General features: G+C 48.0%; 1 protein-coding gene across 1 annotated transcript; it reads right to left on the bottom strand.

Annotated features, from left to right (window-relative positions):
• Nucleotides 1-3764: 3764 nt before the first annotated feature.
• SPINK4 (serine peptidase inhibitor Kazal type 4) lies at nucleotides 3765-10774 on the bottom strand. The gene is made up of 4 exons (XM_008141989.3): nucleotides 10714-10774; nucleotides 5874-5914; nucleotides 5410-5522; nucleotides 3765-3810 (listed from the first exon to the last, which is right to left on the bottom strand). The coding sequence occupies exons 1-4, from the start codon at nucleotides 10772-10774 to the stop codon at nucleotides 3765-3767; spliced, it is 261 nt and encodes an 86-aa protein (XP_008140211.1).
• Nucleotides 10775-12681: the final 1907 nt, after the last annotated feature.

Raw genomic sequence — 12681 nt, 5'->3', positions numbered from 1 at the left:
TTGGCACACAGGGCATCACTGAAGTCCCAGGAACTTAGGACTGTGTGGGTGGGACTAGGACAAGGTGGTATGGAGTGGACAAGTGGATAAAGCTCAGGGCCCAGCCCAGCCCACCACCTACTGTAATCAGAGCAATTCAGTACCTAACTGTTTTATAGAGTAGCTGTGTCACCTTGGGCCACAATATTCAATGAAAAGTTACTGTGTGCCAGATAGTATTTTAAGTACACTTGATGTACTAGTCATTTAATCCTCATACAAACTAGGAGATAGATACTAATCCATGTTGGAGATGAGGAAACTGAGAGCTTAGGTAATTTCCTAAAGTCATAGAGTAAGTAACTAAACCAGGACACCAAGCTGGGCAGTTTGATTCAGAGTCCTGCTCTTATCTCTATTGTACTACCTCCCAATTGACACAGGGTTGTGTGTTTGCTCTTATTTTCTCTTCCTCTCCCTCCTTCCATGTTGGTCTTTCCACTTGCTATTTGGTCCTCTCTGATTCTTTCTCCACAGAGCATCATGAGTGATGTAAAGTACAGATCTTATCATGTCAGTCCCCTGCTTAAAAACATCCAATGGCTTCCCTTTCCCATCTCATGTCGGGCCACTCCCTGTTTGCTCAGTGTGGTCAGCCAGTCTGCTCTTCGTTCAGGTCCTCAGATGCTCTGTACCCTCTCCTGCCCCAGGGTCTTTGCACTCACCATTCCTCTGTTTGGACAGCTCCTTGCTACCCTTCCACCATTGCCACCCCTTTCCTAGGTAACTTCTGTTTGTCCTTCAGAATTTAATGCCTCTTCCATGGACTGTCTGAGAACATATCAAGCCCCCTCTCACAGCTTGTCTTAACTTTTCTTTCACAGCAAGTGTCATAGTCTCTGATGATTTATTTATGGTATTATCTAATTTAATATTTGCCATTTATATTTGACTATAAGTTCCCTGGGTTAAGGAGCTTCTTTGTCTTGTTGATAGCGTATTTCAAGCACATTGTCTGGTTTATAGTAGATGCTTAATAAATATTTGTAAAACAAAATGTCAAACGCATTGGGATTTATAGTATTAACAGTCATCATTTAAAGGTTGAGCAAAGAGGCCCTAAGTCATGGGCTGTTTAGCAGATGTGCAGGGTGGTTACTGGGACCTGGCCACACAGCCTTCCCTGCACAGACCTGCCCATCCAGAAGGTATCTGCTTGTGAACAGGGAGAGAACATCGCTTCTCAGTTGCCCACTTTCCTAGGACATGATCCGCCCTACTTCAGGGGCTCTATGATCCCCAAAACTTCCTTCAGCCTCACAGAACTATAAGATTCCTCCACATGCAGTCTATTTAGTCAACAATTCCTAATTACCCTCGATAATGTAAAGATTACCTCCTCTGAGAATCCCTTTTTTATCTGGTGGTTAGGCTCCTTTTAGTCGAAAGAATCAGAAACAATTTCAGAGACATTGTTGAAATGGAAATTAATTGACAGGATTTCAAGTTATCCCATGTAATTGGAAGTTCAAGGACAGCTGGGCTTCAGGAACTCAAACACTGCCTGGAATTGCTCTCTAGATCCTCGGCATCATGTCAGCATCATTCTCTCAATCTTGCTTCTTCCATGAAGTAGGAAACATCTTACAGCTTCACTGCCAGAGAGGAATTGAGTGTTTTCCTTGTTTCCAATTTGAAAAATCCTAAAGAAACTTTTGGCCAAATCAGCCGTGGCCAGAGCAGCAAGGTCACATGACATAGATAGGGCCTTTAGGGGCCCACACTTATATTTCAGGGTGGTTCCCAGAGACAAGGCCACAGTTTCCACATCTGTAAAGTGGGGAATTAGATACTTTTTCCATTGTGGTACCTGGCACATTGCTCAGGCAGAATCTTAGTGATTCCTCATTGTATGAGTGGCAGCCTGGGAGAAAAGGGTCACTGAGAAGCTTGGCTGAGCTATGACACTTGAGTATAAGACAGGTGTCCCCCTTAGAGCAGAGACTTTTAAATGTCACAGATATCGACTCTGCTACAATAAGTAAACCTCTAATTTTCAGCTTAGCACATGGCTAACCAGCTAAAAACTGTATTTCCCAGTCTCCTTGTGCTAGCATGGACTATGTTTTAAGCCAATGAGATGTAAATATTATGTACATCTTATGGGGAGCATCTTTGGAGGCAGTTTGCCATTTTTTCTTTTCTGAGGGCTGGAATATAGACAAGGTAGCTGGATTTGGAGCAGCTGTCTCTGACCTTGAGGTAGAAACGGATGAGGATGGCAGACTAATAATATAGAAGGAGCATGGAGTTGCATTACTGCATAGGTCTGTGTGAAAGAAATGAACTTCTGTTTAAGCCACAGTTATTTCAGCTTTTCCGTCTCTCACTGCCAGGATTCATTTTATGTTGTTCATATGCAGGGAAACAGGAGTTTCTGTTGTCAGTAGCCGTGGAAGGGCCTATAGATGACCTCCCTGACCCTGTAATAGTTTCAAATCTTAATCAGCAGCAATTCCTGCTCAAGTTCCCATTTCTGTGTTTCAGGGAATGTTAGTTCCTGCCTTCCCTGCCCCCACTTTCCTCTGAAAGGTGTGTGCTTTCCCACAGAATTTTCTGCCTTATCTGCCCTCACTAGAGCAGAAATCACTGTCCATGTGAAATGCTCCCATCTGGCCAGGCCCCTCTACACTCTTTTCCTTATCATCATTATCAAGAGGTTCTTCCTGTAGGCTTTGGCCTAAAGAGGGGATACTTGACACATACTATAGGCTGGGGCCTCTGTGGTTGGATTTCTGAACGCTCTGTATTCCTTAGGGCCATTGTGTGAGTGCACGTGTGCTGTGTGCGCTGGGGTTGTTGTGTCTAATGTCAATGTGTTTAACAGCCAGTCGGAGTGGACGTTGGCCAAAAGAGAGCAGGTTCTGGAGTCATCCTGCTGTGGGTGGCCAGGGTGCAGGGGGACATCAAGGGCTTGAGGCAGCACCTGTTTCAACTGTTACAGACCTAGTTCAAATTTTTTATATTTTTGTCTTGTTAATTCTCACCTGAGGCTATGTTTTCCATGGACTTTTAGAGAGAGTGGAAGGGAGGGGGAGAGACAGAGAGGGAAACATCGATGTGAGAGACTGGTTACCTCCCACATGCGCCTGGACCAGGCTGGGGATTAAACCTGCAACCCTTCAGTCCAAGGGCCGACGCTCTAATCACTGAGACCAGCCAGAGCTAGTTCAGTATTTTAACAAACAGTTCAGTTGTACTGTGTACACTACCTGAACATCAGCTGTGGTTGTGTGTTGTATGTGTTGCGTGTGTGAGGGGGTTGGCGGGGAGAGGCTTGGGGTGCTGTGTCAGCCAGGGAAAAAGCCATGAAGGATTTTGGGACCCTCATAAAGGCTTCTGAAGCTGGGGCCATGCACCCTGGCAGTGGCAGAGGGCATAGATCTCACCTAGGTTCTTGGCCTTATTCAGACAGGAGCACTGAGCAGAGAGAGTGCAAAGGCCAGGGCCTGGCCTCTCAGAACCCTGACCTCAGAAAGGGATCTCTGGGGGGGTAAGGGGGGGGGGACATGTGACATGGTTGAGGAGCACTAGAGCAATGGCAAGGACATCAGTTTCAGATTATGGAGGATGGGACCAGATCCACAACCTCCTCCCCAGAGTCCCCCAAAATACTGGCCCACTTGGCTGGGTTGGACTGGATCTTTTATTTCATGTCACATCCTCTCCACTCCCACCACTGTTCTCCAGCCTGAAGCTTCATGGCTTACAAGGTTCCTGTGGGATCAGCATTTGCCATCCTTCACGATCTGGATGTCTTGTTTGGTTTTCCTAGGATCACAGGAGACAGGGATGAGGCCACCTCCTCAGGAAGTGTAATGTACCCTTCAGGGGCCTTGACAAAGCCCATTCAGACACCCCGCTGAGCCCTACCACCCACTTAGTGTACGGTGGAGGGCAGACCCCAGGGGTGCCTGGGCATCTTTCTACAGCTTTTCCTTCTTGCACACACTTCCCTGGGAGATTTCAGCTTCCTAGGGTTTCAACCACCACAGCATACTGATGGCTGCAAATCTATCTCCAGCGCAGACTTTTGTCCTAAACTCTAGCTATATCTCCACTGGGATGTCCCAGAGGTTCAACTGTCCAGAGACATCATCACCTCACAAACCTGCTACATCTCTGTTCCTTACCTTGGCACATGGCACCACCAACCGCCCAAGCCCACAAGTTAGAAACCAGCATATTGTTGTTGTCTCCTCCATCATCCCTCGCATCCAATCTCACAGCTGTCACTTCTCCCCTGATATAATCCTGAGTGTTTAGTCATGACCTAAGTTAGGACTGTCCTGCTGCTCTCTTGCACATCTGTCTAGAGCAGTGGTGGGCAAACGGCGGCTCGTGAGCCACATGTGGCTCTTTGGCCCCTTGAGTGTGGCTCTTCCACAAAATACCACATGCGGACGCACATGTACAGTGCGATTGAAACTTCGTGGCCCATGCGCAGAAGTCGGTTTTCGGCCTGGGCAAGTCTATTTTGAAGAAGTGGCATTAGAACACTCAAGGGGCCAAAGAGCCCTCATGTGGCTCGTGAGCCGCGGTTTGCTGACCACTGGTCTAGAGCATTGTAGCTTCCAAAGACTTTCTTCTCTTCCTTGATCTCACTTAGCTCTGGCCAGCTCAAGTGTCATATTAGTGATGTCACGAGACTAAATGAGTGTTCAGACGTACCAAGGTCATATTTTGGTCCTGCCTCTCTAGACTCATTTCTTGCCCCTCTCCTCTTCTCCTTTAAATTTTCTTCTCCAGCATATCCAACTTCTTATATTTCCTCAAATATAAACTTTCCCTTCTAGATCTTTCTAAACTCATTTCTCTATTTACTAGTAGAATTACCTTCCTTTGTTTCTTCATTTTCCCAGCTAATTTCTACTTACCCTCTCAGAGCTGGAAAGTCTTCCCTACCCTTGTCCTGTACCCATAGAACCCTGTGTACTCCCATCCTAGCCTTTAGCATTCTATTCTGTAGTTAGCTAACCATCAACGTGGCTTCCCCCTTAGACTGACAGTATGCCCCAGAAGGCCAGTGATGCTGTCTAGCTTATTATGCCCTGTTGTTTCCCCAGTGCCTAGTACATAATAGGTGCTCAATAAATAATTGTTGACTGAATGAATAAATAATCAAATGAGGTCACCTAGTCAGGATCAGTGTCTTCACTCCCTCCCACCAGCTGTGGGTTTTCTGCTTAGAACCATGTGCATGAATTACACTTGTGCCCATTCTGTTAGGGGCAAATGTTGGGGGATTCTTCCTAGGTCAGGTGTGTGTGAAGGAGGAGGCAGGTCAAGTCTTGCTCCTTTCAGACTTGTATGCAGTAGAGCTGGAGCCCCACGCAAGCAAACACAGAGGAAGGAGGGGAGTGGACTTACATCCGGGCTATGCAAAGATGGCATTCACTTTCATATGTGACCCCGTCAGTGCCACAGACCGGGTTGAATGTCCGGGGACAGTCTGGCGACTCTGCCATATGCTCACAGATGGGCTGTGAAAGAGAAGACGGGAGGGAGGGCACTTAGGGATTCAGAGGCAGTGGGGAGGAGCCCAGGGCTCTGCCTGGAGCCAGAGTGCATTGATCCTGCTGAGCCTGGGTGGGGGGATCTCACTACTGGCAGGGGCTTTGATGCCAGTTTGGGGACTTCGGTAAAGGGGCTGGGCCTGCTCAGCCTGGAAGGGCTAACCCGTGGAACAGGGCTCAGGAGACCACCCTGGCCACCGGGGAGCCATGGGAGTTATCTGAGCAGGGGTGCAAAGGAAAACAAACGCTGGTGTTCCAGCACGGATGGGAGGGCTCCCTCCGCAGAGGGAAGGCCAGAACTGCCAGCGGCTGCCTTACCATTCTTGAGAAAACGAGCTTTTCTCCTGACACTGGCACTCCTGAAAGGCAAAACAGCAAGAGTTAGGTGATGTCTGCTCTAGGCCCCCAGTCCAGGGATCTGAAGACTGCTTCAGAGGACCTGTTGCAGCCACTGGCCAATCTCGAATTCCTCACAGAAAGGCAGTGAGTCACCAGACTGTGGGGCTCCCAGAAAGCTGATGTGACCTTGGGTTACATGAACAGAGACAGAAAGTCTAGAATTAAGAGCAGTCAGATTCCACTGGAATTATGTCCCATGTAATAATAAAAATAACAGTCTGTGCCAAGCAAGAATACATGATCTTACTACTCTTCGTACCTCTCTCATGCTGTATAATGGAGGAAAGGAGCCAGCAGTGGTGCTGGGGCCTGCTACCTAGAGCCCACCCGAGGGACTGACACATTGATTTCCTCAGCTGCCAAGAGTTATTGGCCATTCATAGTGAGGCCCTTCCTAGGAATTACTCTCAGAGAATGGAGCTACCTCACTCAGGGTCACATCCCCTACCCAGGAACAGCCCTCCTCCAATGACAGATTGATGCGGGTACAACAGCCCGAACCCCTCGTCTCTGTTCAGAACAATGCTGAAGGGCCTCCCCAGCTCCAAGGCTCCCCGTAGGCTCATCAGAGTCAACTTCCCTCTTCCCTCATGGGTGTTAGCCCTATAAACCACATGCAGATCTGAATCTTTCCTGGGGAACTGGGCCAACCTATAAAGGAGGCTCAGAGGTCAAGCAACACAGCTTGTTAGGGCAGAGCTGGGATTTGCACACAGGTCTGTCACTCCCTAACCCGGCTCTTCCCACACACACAGGTGTGTTCCATGGCCCCTCAAGGTCTGGATGAACTGCTTACAGGACCTGAGCAAATTGTGATGTGACCAGTGAGCATGACGGGTGGATGAGACAGGAGCCATGTCTAACACCACAGGCAGAAGGAAAGCGGTTTATGTAGATTGGAAAAGGGCAGGATGCTTCCTAAAATCTCTGAATGATTGTCTTGAGGCCACGGGAGACCTCAACGTCCTAGGGCAGAGCCTGTCTGAGCAAGGAGGCTTCAGGTTTGGGTTCCGGAATGTTCTCTCAGTGGGAGTTATGCCTCAATGAAGGGGCTGTCTCCAGATGTGGAAAGTTCTCCATCAATAGAGGTTTACAAGGCACTGGTTTTAGCTTCGCCTGGGAATGCTATTACAAGAGAGTTCCAAGGTAAAGAGGGAAACGGGAACTGAGACAGTGACCTCTGGTGTGCTGTTCACACCTGATGTTGGGCATCAAAATGCAAATCTAGCCTTGTCACCACACTGCCCCAAACCCGCCCATGTCGTAATTTCCAAAACTGGAAATTGCCAAATGTCCTGCAACAGGAGAGCGGATAGGCTATGACACACACATGCAGTGAGATACAGCTCAGCCATAAAAATGAGCAAACAACTGATAATGTAACAACATGGCTGAATCTCAACAACATGCTGAGCCAAAGAAGCCAGGAACAAAAGACTACATACTGTGTGGAGGGGGCATCTTGGGCCAAGGTCAAGGGCAGACTGGAGGGATAAAGGCAACAAGTGACATGCTAGAACAGGCCAAACGCACCTATGGTGGAATAAAGAGCAGTGCTTGCCTCTGGGAAAGGGGTGGGAGTGGGGATGACTGACATGGAAATTTCTGGGGTGACAGAAATATTCTGTATTTTGTTAGGGGTCTGGGTTACACATTCATATGCACTGTCAACATTCATTGAATTTTGTGCATTCCATGGTAACTGTTAGGGGACCAAAAAAGCATTAAAAAAATATGAAGCCCTTCCATGGCTGCCTGTCATGATCACTAAGCTCCTTCACTTTATGTTTAGGGCACTGCATGAGCTGCTCCAAACTTCACCCTACACACACCTCCATGTTCCTACACACTCAGCCTCCTCTTCCTAGAACAGGCTCTACTTTGGCTCATACTGCAGCCTCTGCCTGAAATGTCCTTATTCCCCTTCTCCTATTGTCTCATACCCTTTTCTCAAGGCTCAGATGTACCTTCCAGAGAAGCCATCCCTGGTGTCCCCCAGGGTTTCCTGAGCAGGCCTGGATTTAGGCTTCAGTTTTAGTTTGTTTGGGCTGCTATAACAAAAATCCCACAAACTAGGTGGCTTAGAAAACAACATCATTTGGGGAGCATTTGAGATCTTGCTCCCAGTATATGCCATCAGTTTGGCTCAAATAAATTTTTTTTAAAGAATGCAGTTTATTATTTATTTATTTATTTTTAATTTTACTGATTTTTTACAGAGAGGAAGGGAGAGGGCTAGAGAGTTAGAAACATTGATGAGAGAGAAACATCTATCAGCTGCCTCCTGCACTCCTCCTGCTGGGGATGTGCCTGCAACCAAGGTACATGCCCTTGGCCGGAATTGAACCTGGGACCTTTCAGTCCGCAGGCCAATGCTCTATCCACTGAGCCAAACCGGCAAGGGCTCAAAAAAATTCTTATTAAAAATAAAAAAATAGCCCGGCTGCTGTAGCTTAGCAGTGAGCAGCGACCCAGGAACCAAGAGGCCACTGGTTTGATTCCCAGTCAGGGCACAAGCCCAGGATTGCAGGCCCATGCCTTTTTGCTATGTCCTTAGTGGTGAAATGGTCTAGGCCAGTGGTCAGCAAACCGTGGCTCGCGAGCCACATGCGGCTCTTTGGCCCCTTGAGTGTGGCTCTTCCACAAAATACCACGGCCTGGGCGAGTCTATTTTGAAGAAGTGGCGTTAGAGGAAGTTTAAGTTTAAAAAATTTGGCTCTCAAAAGAAATTTCAATCCTTGTACTGTTGATATTTGGCTCTGTTGACTAATGAGTTTGCCGACCACTGGTCTAGGCAGCTCTCTGGGGCCTCTTTTATAAGGGGACTAATCCCATTCATGAGGGCTCCGACCTCATGACCTAGTTTCTGGTCACCTTGGGGACTAGGATTTTAGCATATGAATTTGGGGGGGCGGGGGTCACCATCATTCAGACCATAGCAGCAGCTTCCATGCCACCATGTGCTATCCCACTGGGTCACTCCCGTCTTCCTATGGGCCTGAGTTCCTTAGGGCTTCCCTTGCCTCTGCCTCCGTGTGTCAATGCCCCCACACAGCGAGTGTTCAGGAATTGACCCCTAAAGTGCATTGTGGGGAAGAGTTTTTTTCCTGGAAGATGTGAGAAGAAGTTGTATTTGCCCCAGGCTTCCCTTGACTTGGGCCCAAGGTATCCCCTTCTCACTCAGCCAAGGCAGGAATCTGAAATGGGCATAAGGACTCCCTTTCTGGGCAGGCCTCCTCAGTGTTCCCACTAGGAGAAGTACTTGGGGAAAGGAAGCCAGGCTGTGAGAGAGCAGGCTGTGCTGGGACAGAAGCCCCAGACCCATTCTCTGAGTCCCCAGCTGGGGAAATGTCTGTGGGACTGGCCATGAGGTCAATGGCCTTGACGTCCTGCCGGGCCTTGCCCTGTAACATCATGGCTTTGTCTCCCTGCTTCCCCCTTTAGTCTTCTCAACAGCAACCAGAGTGATCCTTTTACAACACACCTGCTGAAAACTTCAGTACCTCCCATTTCACTCAGAGGAAGAGCCAAGTTCACACTGGCCTTCAAGGCCTCACCCACTAGAGTTCCTGGTTGCCTCTATTATCTCCCCTGCCGTCACTCCAAACCCTGCCTCTCACTCCCCTCCAACTGCACTGGCCTCCTTGCAGTATCTCAAATACTCCAACCTCAGGGCCTCTGCACTGCCTGTTCCCTCTGCCTGGAACCTTCTTCTTTCAGATATTCACAAGGCTCACTCCCTCTCCTCCTCCAAGCTTTGGTCAGACATCAGCCTCTGAGGAAAAGCTCCCCTGATTTATCCTTACAACCCCATCCCAAACCCATCTCTCTGCCTCATATTTTATCACCTTCTAACATACTGTTTAACATACATTGCACCTATCTTGTCTACTGTTCATTCCCTCCCATTGGATTTAAGCTCACTGATATGTCTGAAGGGTCAAGAACAATGAGAACAAAGCCTTATACACAACAGGTATGAGACTGCAGAGGTGCCCCAGGCTCTGAGGAGGCCCCATTCCAGCTGCACGTGTCCAATCCAGGGCAAATGCTCCCAGGAAGAGAGCTTCCATGTGCTCAGACGGCTGCTCTCAGTTCCACAGCGATAGCCTGTCAGAATGGATGGAAGCTAAGAGGACCCAGGCCAGGCTTCCTTCCAGACCCACCACCTTGCAGCCAGCAGACGAGATAGGCCTGCTCCTTTCTGCCTCCCGGATCTCTAGCCCAGTGGCTGCTCAGTGCAGCTTTGAACTAGGACAACCTCCTACGTTACAGCTGGAGAAATGTAGGCCCAAGAGGGGAAAGGATTTTTGCAATTCTAGGCCAGAATCAGAAATTGAACCCAGATTTCCTTTCTCCTTGCCCAGGGCTTTCCCCACGATGGTGGGAGGGGTGCAGAAAAAGTTATATGCAGCCTGGCCGGTGTTGCTCAGTGGTTGAGCATTGACCTATGAACTACAAGGTCATGGTTCGACTCCCAGTCAGGGCACATGCCTGGGTTGCAGGCTAGATCACCAGTGTGGGTCGTGCAAGAGGTGGTCGATCAATGATTCTCTGTTATCATTTGATGTTTCTATCTCGCTCTCCTTCTCTATTCCTCTTTGGAATCAACAAAAATATATATTGTTTAAAAAAATTTTTTTAAGTTATATGCAGAAAATTGAAGCCTCATAGAAGTGCTCCAGGCCCAGCCTCTGCCCTCACCCCAAGCTCACCTACCAATGCCAAGCCATAGAGAATCCAAGCTCTGCCCACTCACCCCTGTCCACAACGAGGAGGGCAGCCAAGGCCAGGGCGACCACCCACAGACGGACAGCCATGCTGATCCTGGGCTGCTGTGGGCTTGGCTAGTGAAGCCTGGGCCAGGGGAAGGATGGGGGCCTATTTATAGTGCTGAGCCCTCCCCTTATCTTATCTGGGGCCAGATGGAGAGGCCAGGAGTGGCACCCTGAGTTAATCTCTGCACCCGGGCATCCGGAAAGGGCTTCCTCTACGCAGAGATGCTGAGGTGGGGTGGGACTGTTGGCTATTGGGCTGGCAGATTTTCAAGTTGAGGAAAAGTTTGGACAACCCACAAAGTTGATGCCAGTCTGAGGGCTAGAGCAAGAGGGAAAGGGAAATTGGAAGTAGAAAGAGAAAAACGGAGAAACCAAATCAGAAGAGCAGGGAGAGAGAGAGAGAGAGAGAGAAGAGGCAGAGAAAAGGGGCTGGAGTGCCTCTACCAACCAACTTTGTGACCTCAGAAAAGCTACTTTTAAAAACTGAGCCTCAGTTTACCCATGCACAAAATGGGGGTGATGATTCTAGCTCTGTCTCCCTCATAGAGCTGCTGTGAAGATGAGAGTGTTGATAGCAGATGGGAAAATATTTTTCAGTGTATGAAATGAGGTATAAAGGTAAACAGAAGTTTACCTTTTTTTCCTTTTCGCATCATATGAAGGCACAGCTGATGGGGGGGGGAGGACAAAATAAAACACTATAAGGGTTTAATGCAGACAAGATTCTTTTCAAGAAAAGTCAGTATCTAAAACTAACCCATATTTATGCAATATATATGAATGAGATATTTGGTTATCTGCTTTCAAAGAATTTCTGATTTATTAAAAGAATAACAAGCCCTGGCTGGTTTGGTTAGAGTGTCAGCCTGCATCCCAAAGGGGCGCAGATTCAATTCCTGGTCAAGGGCATGTACCTGGGTTTCAGGTTTGTTCCCTGCCCCTGGCTGAGCAGCAGAGAGGCAACCAGTTAATGTGTCTCTCTCACATCGATGTTTCCCTCTTTCTCTTTCTCTCCCACTCTTCTTCCCTTCTACTCTCTAAAAAGCAATGGAAAAAACATCCTCAGGTGAGGCTTAACAACAACAACAAAAAAAAATGCCAAGCAGGTGTGGCTCAGTGGTTGAGCATCAACCCAGGACCCAAGAGGTCACAATTCAAATCGCAGTCAGGGCACAGGGCACGTGCCCAGGTTGGGGGCTCGATCCCCAGTGGAGCACGTTCAGGAGGCAGCTGATTGATTAATGTTTTTCTCTCATCCATGTTTCTATCTCTCTATCCCTCTCCCTTTCTCTCTCTCTAAAAATCAATAAAAACATATTAAAAATTTTTTAAACTCACAAAATTTATTTACATATTTGGATCAGTGATTTTCAGCTCCATCTGCAGATTAGATTTCCAATGGGAGAATTTAAAACTACAGAAGCTGGACCCCACTCAAAAATATTTGAATCAAAATTTCAGCATTTAAAAAAACAACTTCTTATTTAGGAAGATTTCAAGCTTACAGATAAATTGTGAGAATAGTTAAATTTGTCAATGGGAAGGATTCTTGTCCAAGAAGAACCCCGTTGGCCCTGGCCGCTATGACTCAGTGCTCAGAGTGTCAGCCCGCACACCAAAGGGTCTCGGGTTTGATTCTGGGTCAAGGGCACATACCTGGATTGCAGGTTCAATCCCTGGCCCCAGTCAGGGCGCATGCAGGAGGCAACCGATCAATGTATCTCTCTCACATCAATGTTTCTCTCTCTCTAAAAACAATGAAAAGGCCCTAACCAGTTTGGCTCAGTGGATAAGAGCGTCAGCCTGTGGACTGAAAGGTCCCAGGTTCAATTCCAGTCAAGGGCATGTACCTTGGTTGCGGACACATCCCCAGTGGCAGCTGATCGATGTTTCTCTCTCATCGATGTTTCTAGCTCTCTATCCCTCTCTCTTCCTCTCTGTAAAAAAAT

Source organism: Eptesicus fuscus, chromosome 15, assembly GCF_027574615.1.
Source record: "Eptesicus fuscus isolate TK198812 chromosome 15, DD_ASM_mEF_20220401, whole genome shotgun sequence".
NCBI classification, from domain to species: Eukaryota; Metazoa; Chordata; class Mammalia; order Chiroptera; family Vespertilionidae; genus Eptesicus; species Eptesicus fuscus.
The sequence above is the reverse complement of the archived record's forward strand: the minus strand, read 5'-3'. Positions and strand labels throughout refer to the sequence as shown.

What these genes read in the sequence shown, in the direction of transcription:
- SPINK4 (XM_008141989.3), bottom strand. Translation starts at nt 10,774, where the DNA reads ATGGCTGTCCGTCTGTGGGTGGTCGCCCTGGCCTTGGCTGCCCTCCTC. An exon ending in AGCTCGTTTTCTCAAGAATG is followed by an intron (nt 5,523 to 5,873) that starts GTAAGGCAGCCG and finishes TCTCTTTCACAG; the next exon opens with CCCATCTGTGAGCATATGGC. An exon ending in CATCTTTGCATAGCCCGGAT is followed by an intron (nt 3,811 to 5,409) that starts GTAAGTCCACTC and finishes CTGTGATCCTAG; the next exon opens with GAAAACCAAACAAGACATCC.